Source organism: Bison bison, unplaced genomic scaffold, assembly GCF_000754665.1.
Source record: "Bison bison bison isolate TAMUID 2011002044 unplaced genomic scaffold, Bison_UMD1.0 scf7180017864371, whole genome shotgun sequence".
Classification (NCBI taxonomy): domain Eukaryota; kingdom Metazoa; phylum Chordata; class Mammalia; order Artiodactyla; family Bovidae; genus Bison; species Bison bison.
The window spans coordinates 7,716,231-7,722,657 of NW_011494943.1; the positions used below are offsets into that span (position 1 = coordinate 7,716,231).

At 56.8% G+C, this 6,427-nt stretch overlaps 2 protein-coding genes across 6 annotated transcripts in view; both read left to right on the plus strand.

Annotated features, from left to right (window-relative positions):
• Positions 1 to 2,281, plus strand: part of TEN1 (TEN1 CST complex subunit) — a 20,659-nt gene extending 18,378 nt beyond the window's left edge. For all 3 annotated transcript variants that reach the window (XM_010856196.1, XM_010856195.1, XM_010856194.1), the window contains one exon: positions 1,944 to 2,281. In XM_010856196.1, coding sequence (XP_010854498.1) covers positions 1,944 to 2,065 — 122 coding nt within the window. In that variant the 3' untranslated portion in view covers positions 2,066 to 2,281. The remainder of the gene's footprint in view (positions 1 to 1,943) is intronic.
• Positions 2,282 to 2,305: 24 nt separating this feature from the next.
• On the plus strand, positions 2,306 to 6,427 carry CDK3 (cyclin-dependent kinase 3). 3 transcript variants are annotated; one of them, XM_010856193.1, is made up of 8 exons: positions 2,306 to 2,382; positions 3,012 to 3,142; positions 3,468 to 3,545; positions 3,626 to 3,746; positions 3,859 to 4,029; positions 4,113 to 4,214; positions 4,486 to 4,689; positions 5,934 to 6,427. In XM_010856193.1, exons 2-8 carry the CDS (start codon positions 3,027 to 3,029, stop codon positions 6,057 to 6,059), a joined length of 918 nt encoding a protein of 305 aa, XP_010854495.1. In that variant the 5' UTR covers positions 2,306 to 2,382; positions 3,012 to 3,026; the 3' UTR covers positions 6,060 to 6,427. The 3 variants fall into 3 exon arrangements, with proteins under 3 accessions (XP_010854495.1, XP_010854494.1, XP_010854493.1); XM_010856192.1 differs by having other exon boundaries at positions 2,336 to 2,382; positions 2,980 to 3,142; XM_010856191.1 differs by lacking the exon at positions 2,306 to 2,382 and having other exon boundaries at positions 2,880 to 3,142.

Below are 6,427 nucleotides of genomic sequence, written 5' to 3' on the forward strand. Positions count from 1 at the left end.
TTGGAAGACAGTGGAGGACGAGGAGCCTGGTGTGCTGCAGTCCATAGGGTTGCCAAGAGCCTTAGTGACTGAAGGACAACAACAACCGCACCCATCAGTAGCTCCTTTCCTCCAGTCTGGGAGAGAGGGGGCTCCCTCCTGCCTGGGGCGCAGCGCCCCTGTGCTGTGATGAACACCGGCCCTCCTGCTGGGGCTTTGCTTTCTCAGCTGAACCCTTAACCTGTTACCACTGGTTCTTCCCTCCAGCATATAAAGCACTTAAGTCTCTTCTGTATTAAAATAATAGCAACAACAATAAGCGATCAAGTTTGGCTCTATATCTACCTAGCTATGACCCTCCTCCCTCCACAGTCAAACTTCCTAAAAGAAGGTCTGTTTTTTCCATATCATCCCTTCCTTATCTCAGACTCACACCTCAACCCACTGGCTTCTGGTTGCTCTTTTTATCTGCCCCTTTTCCTTTGCTGTGGGTTCTTTTTATCTTTACAAGAAGAGATTACCCTAAATGACTGTTTCTTTGGGTTCATCAGCTCCTTTCTCTCACCCCTGCTCTTAAGATGCTCTTCTTTTATTCCATTTATATAGACCTTTCAAAGATGGACAGCCCCATGCCCACCTGATCTAGGCTTAGCAGCCTTTGCAGTCCAAGTGCTGGGGCAACAGAAGCTGATGACACACAGGCAACCTCTTGTTTCAAACGAGTTCGTCTTTAACACAGTTTAACTGTGTTAAAGTTTGAAATGTAGACAGTTGAAGCCTCTGAATTCTGCCCTCAGGCTGTGTTAAATCAATAAAGTGGCCTAGACTAGAAGGAAGGTTAGGCATAGACTCTAACCACAGAATGCTCCTATCTCAAAACGGCATCAAAGAAGACTGGAGAATGTTCTAGAACATTTATTGTATTCACTGACGTGCTCAGAGAGCAGAGAGAACGTAGTGGAAACAAAAACAAACTGTTAGGAGGACAAACTCCAGATGTCCTTCCTGTTTGGTGTCACCTGGACGTTGACAAACCTCTCCACTGGGTGACCACAGCATCTCCTAGAAGCACCCACTGCCGCTTGTCCAGGGTGGGATGATCTGCCCCTATTAGGCTAGACTCTCCCCTTGGATTGACTAAATATGGGGTTCTCAGGAAGTCCAGTGGTTAAGACTCCATGCTCCCAACGCAGGGGGCGCAGGTGTGATCCGTAATCAGGGAACTAAGATCCAACATGCTGTGCAACATGGCTGGGGGTGGGGAGGGGGACAACAACTTAAGGAGCTTTATTAATATCATTAAAAGTCTTCTGTGTTTGTTGGGAACTGTATTCATTAAAAAAAAAAAAACAAAAAACGGGGCTACTTCTCTGGTGGTCCAGTGGCTAAGACTTCACGCTCCCAATGCAGAGAGCCTGGGTTCGATCCCTGGTCAGGGAACTAGATCCCACATGCTGCAGCTAAGAGTTTACACGCCGCAGAGAAGATAGAAGATCCCATGTGCCGAAACCAAGACCCAGCGCAGCCAAATAAATAGGTGAATTTGTTTTTCAGTGTGGGGTTCTCTTTGCCTCGATTCCCATGATGCCAAGGGGCCCTCTGGTACAAATGGAGGACTAGGATGTGATAGACGCCCTTCCTCAATCTGGGCCTTTGAGCCCTGCAGAGAAGCTGGCGGGAGTTAGCGTGACAAAAGAGGGGGGCAGCGGCCACATCTTTCTGGGCCTTCTCCCAGGAGAAGTGGACTTTTCAGGCCACCCACCTAAGTTCCATGTCTGTAGTTTGTGGCGGGCCCAACAGTTCTGAGGCCCAGGTAGACAAGTTGCCAGTATCCATCCTTCTCAGCTGTGCCCTGTCAGACTCTCTGTCAAAACTCAGGACCGAGGATAAATTGAGGAGAAGCAGAATGCCTCTGAAGGGTGCGTTGCTGACCCTGCCTGAGTCTTGATGTCTGTGTGTTTCAGACGGAAGCTGCGTGGTGAAGGCCCGGGTGCTGACGTGTGTGGAAGGAATGAACCTCCCCTTGTTAGAACAAGCCATCCGGGAGCAGAGGCTGTACCAGCAAGAGAGGGACAGCGGCCAGTAGAGAGCAAACCAGGAGCTCCTGGGAATGCCACCTTCCCGCCTGGCCAGATGCTGGAGCTGCTGCAGAGAAGATGCAGGAGCGTCCCCCGAGTGACAGCCTTTGTCTGGAGAGACGAGGGGAGGGCAGCCTAGAGCTCTGAGGCCGGGCGCTGGGCCTCGTGTGGGTCCTGGAGAGTTCCAGAATGTCCCCGTGAATAAAGCCTAGTGGTGTGACTGAGCAGTGCGTGCACGTGGTGCAGTGCCGGCAGGGGCCAGGAGGGGGAGCCTCAGAGCAGGCAGCCTGCCTGGCAGAGAGGCCACAGGATCGCAGGGTTTCTGGTGAATTCTGGGCTGAGGGCCTGAGGGGAGGCTGCTGTGGTGGGTGGCCCAGGACCGGGTGGAGGGGCCCAGGACGCAGCGGGGGCCGCTCCTGCCAAGGTTCTGCCCTCAGGAGGCCGAGCATCTCCAAACAGGCAGGGCTCAGCCCCTCACCCTGGCCACACGGCCTAGTGCGGCGCTGTGACTTCTGAAGCCCTTCCTGACCCCTGACCTCCGCCCCGAGTTGACCCTGGGCCCCCCAGGGCAGCCCCTCTGGGCAGCCTCCCACCCTGGGGCCGGGACCCAGGCAGGGGCGGGTGCTGGGCAGGGGAAGTTTGGACCCTCCTGCGCTCTGTAGCCCAGCTCTGGGGCAGCTGCTTCCTGGGGCCTGAGGGTTCCTGCCTGGCCTGGGCTGCAGCCTCCCTCCATGACAGGTTCCTGGGGATGGGCTGGGGCTGGGGTAAAGGGTGGGAGCCGGGCCTGGACCTGGTCTGCCTGGCCGGCAGAGCAGGGTGAGCCCTGGGGGCCACAGGCCTCAGGAACCCCGGGCGCCTGGGTGGGGGGGCCCAGCAAGGGTGTGCCGTGAGGCTGACGGGGCAGCAGGGGTGCTGGGCACAGGGGGGAATGCCCCAGGCACCCTCTGTTTCCAGGGCAGCTCTGCGGACATGGACATGTTCCAGAAGGTGGAGAAGATCGGAGAGGGCACCTATGGGGTGGTGTACAAGGCCAGGAACAAGGAGACCGGGCAGCTCGTGGCCCTCAAGAAGATCAGGCTGGATTTGTGAGTGCTGGAGTAGCCTCTGAGACCCCCTGGTTTGGAGTGACCCAGCTATCCGCCTGACCCTCATCCCAGAGTCTTGTATTCGACTCCTTTTCTGACTGCTGCTCACTCACGTAGTGGGGGTGCAGCCCTCATTCATCCTCACCCTGCCCAGGCTTTGCCCCGGGCCTCTGGGGGTGATAAGTACGTGCACAGGAGGGCACGTGCCCAGGAGGTGGGCCATCCTTATGTTATATATAAAACAGCCCCCCAACCCTCCCCAGCCCGCTGGCAGAAGCACCCTGCCCAGCTTCTCACTCCACTGCTGCACCCTCCTCTCCTCCAGGGAGACCGAGGGGGTCCCAAGCACTGCCATCAGGGAGATCTCCCTGCTCAAAGAGCTTAAGCACCCCAACATCGTCAGGTGAGGTGGGCAGGGGATGGGGCAGTGGGCCTGTCCCAGCCCGACTGGGAACCGCGTGTTGACTGGTACCGCTTGGCCAGGCTGCTGGACGTGGTTCACAGCGAGAAGAAGCTTTACCTGGTGTTTGAGTTCCTTAGCCAGGACCTGAAGAAGTACATGGACTCCACCCCGGCCTCCGAGCTCCCCCTGCACCTAGTCAAGGTACCGGGAGAAGGACGGGCTGACCAGCAAGGGGGCCGTTGTTTGACCAGCAAGTCAGCCCCTGCCCACCTCCGCTCTGCCAGCTCCTTCTTCCTCTTGCCCACTGTTCCAGAGTTACCTCTTCCAGCTGCTGCAGGGGGTGAACTTCTGCCACACGCATCGGGTCATCCATCGAGACTTGAAGCCCCAGAATCTGCTCATCAGTGAGTTGGGGACCATCAAGCTGGCTGACTTTGGACTGGCTCGAGCCTTCGGGGTGCCTCTGCGCACCTACACCCATGAGGTACCAGGGGACAGAGTGGGAGGGAAGGGAGGTCACCTGTGCACCCAGCCACCCTGAATGATACTGTGTTCTTGTTCCCCCAGGTGGTGACACTCTGGTATCGTGCCCCTGAGATCCTCTTGGGCTGCAAGTTCTACTCCACGGCTGTGGATATCTGGAGCATCGGTTGCATCTTTGCAGAGATGGTAGACAGAGGGATAAACATGGCCAGAGGGAGGCCACAGGCAGGGTCCTCCTGGGGTGGGGGGACGTGGGGGCTGTGAATCTCCTATTAAAAGTAGATTAAGGGGTGTTTGGGATTGCATTAAAGGTCTTTTTCCAGAAAAGGTCAGGATTTTTAGCACAGCCCTGGGAAAGATGTCTGGAAGGTGCCTCCCTGGTCTGGCTTCTCATCTGATACTGGGTTCTGTATGACAAGGGAACAGACCCCACGCTTTCTCCCCTTCCCCATTCCAGGTGACCCGCAGAGCCCTGTTTCCAGGCGACTCTGAGATTGACCAACTCTTCCGTATCTTTCGGACCCTGGGGACACCCAGTGAAGCCATGTGGCCAGGAGTCACCCAGCTGCCTGATTATAAGGGCAGTTTCCCCAAGTGGACCAGTAAGGGGCTGGAGGAGGTCGTGCCCAACCTGGAGCCCGAGGGCCAGGACCTGCTCTTGGTAGGTACAGGTAGGCGGCAGGGAGGCCAAGGCTTCCTCATGCCAGCTGCTGCTCTCGCTAGAAGTGTCTGCTTTGTCATCCAGCCTCTTATGTAACCCTGGCTCCCTCTGGGGCAAAACCGGGCTCTTTTCTGACTTCTGTACACAGTTGGCTTGTCCCTGTGTGTATCAGTTGCACCTGGAAGCCTCTCCCACAAAAAGTCCAATGTTCGTCGTCCTTTTTAAAACTGCTCTCTTCCAGTTAGCTTTGTTTTTACGCTGTGATGTATGTGTGTGCTCAGTCACTCAGTCGTGTCCATCTCTCTGTGACCCTTTGGATTGTAGCCACCAGGCTTCTGTGTCCATGGGATTCGTCAGGCAAGAATGTTGGAGTGGGTTGCCATTTCCTACTCTAGGGGATTGTCCCAATGCAGAGATTGAACCCAGGTCTCTCGCGTCTCCTGCATTGGCCGGCGGATTCTTTGCCGCTGGGAAGCCCTGTACTGTGATATATGCCATTTCTCTTGGTTGGCCTGTGTTTTGGTAATTTTTTCCTGTGGATATTATTCAAAGCGGGCTGCCTCCCCGCTTCCTCAGCCCCCGCCACAGTCTTTGGTCACCACTCCAGGTGTACCGTCTTGACCCCTTGGGCTGGCCCAGGTCAGGATGCCCAGAGGGGTCCAGGCATCCATTCTTGCCCCCAAAGACTCAGAGCACGTTTTTCTCTTGAGTCTGATGTTGGGTCACAGGAAGGCAGGGCAGCAAGTTTATCTTCATGCTGTGTGCCCAGCTTTCCTGAGGGCTGTGTGCGCCTCCCAACCCAGTGCTGGGGGGCAGAGTGGACTTCCCACCAAGACTCCTCACCCTCCATCCTGGCTGCTTTAAGGTGGGGAGGTCCTTCTACCCCCCAGCTGGGTTTAGGGACTTTTGTTTCTGCCCCACTCTCAAGCATACTTCCTGGACGTGCTTGGCCCCTCTTCCTGATACTTAGATCTGTCTTGACTAGAAGTGGGCTGGAGCCTGGAAAGCTCTCTAAGGACGAGGAGAGACTGACTCAGCCTCAGTAGCATGAAGGAGACAGGGGGTGACTCAACAGGGCTGGACTAGAACAAAGTCTTTGTCCCCAGATTCCGGGAGTGTCTGGAACTGGTTCTCCAGCTGGGAGGTAGTGGCTTTGGGCGGTTCTGGGTTTGAAAGCAGCTGCTTTGGGGCTGTGGGGCCCTGGCCACACCCGGGGCCCAGCCTCTCCCCTCCTCTCTCCACAGCAACTCCTGCAGTACGACCCCAGCCGGCGGATCTCAGCCAAGGCCGCCCTGGCGCACCCCTACTTCTCGTCCACCGAGACCTCCTCGGCGCCCCACCAGTGTATGCTGGAGCGTTTCTGCTGCTGAGAACGTGCGAGGCCCACCGCCTCAAAGCCCCTCTGCAGCTGCTGCCACCGCCTCCCTATTCCCTCCCCAAGAAAGGGGACACACCTGGGGAGAGAGCAGTTTGGCATCAGCTGTCCGAGGGCTGAGTTTGGGTTAGTCCTGCCAGCAGGCTAGCAAGCTCCTGTGTTGTTTGCTGGGTTTCCCTTTTCAAGATAGGGGCACAGAAGCCCCCTGCCTGAGGAGGTCCGTTAGAGGCGGGGTCCCTGGGCACCAGACTGGCAGGTGCCAAGGAGAGCAGGAAGCCTCCCTGGGCCGCCAGCAAGGCCCTCCTAGTGCCCCTCGGCCGCCCTGCCCTCAGCTGCAGAGCAAGACCCCCAAGGAAGGGGTTC

Excerpts from the sequence above, each read along its gene's own strand:
- CDK3 (XM_010856193.1), top strand. The coding sequence starts at position 3,027 with ATGGACATGTTCCAGAAGGTGGAGAAGATCGGAGAGGGCACCTATGGG. Across the intron at positions 3,747-3,858 it reads TCCCCCTGCACCTAGTCAAG|AGTTACCTCTTCCAGCTGCT; the intron begins GTACCGGGAGAA and ends CCACTGTTCCAG. Across the intron at positions 4,030-4,112 it reads TGCGCACCTACACCCATGAG|GTGGTGACACTCTGGTATCG; the intron begins GTACCAGGGGAC and ends TTGTTCCCCCAG.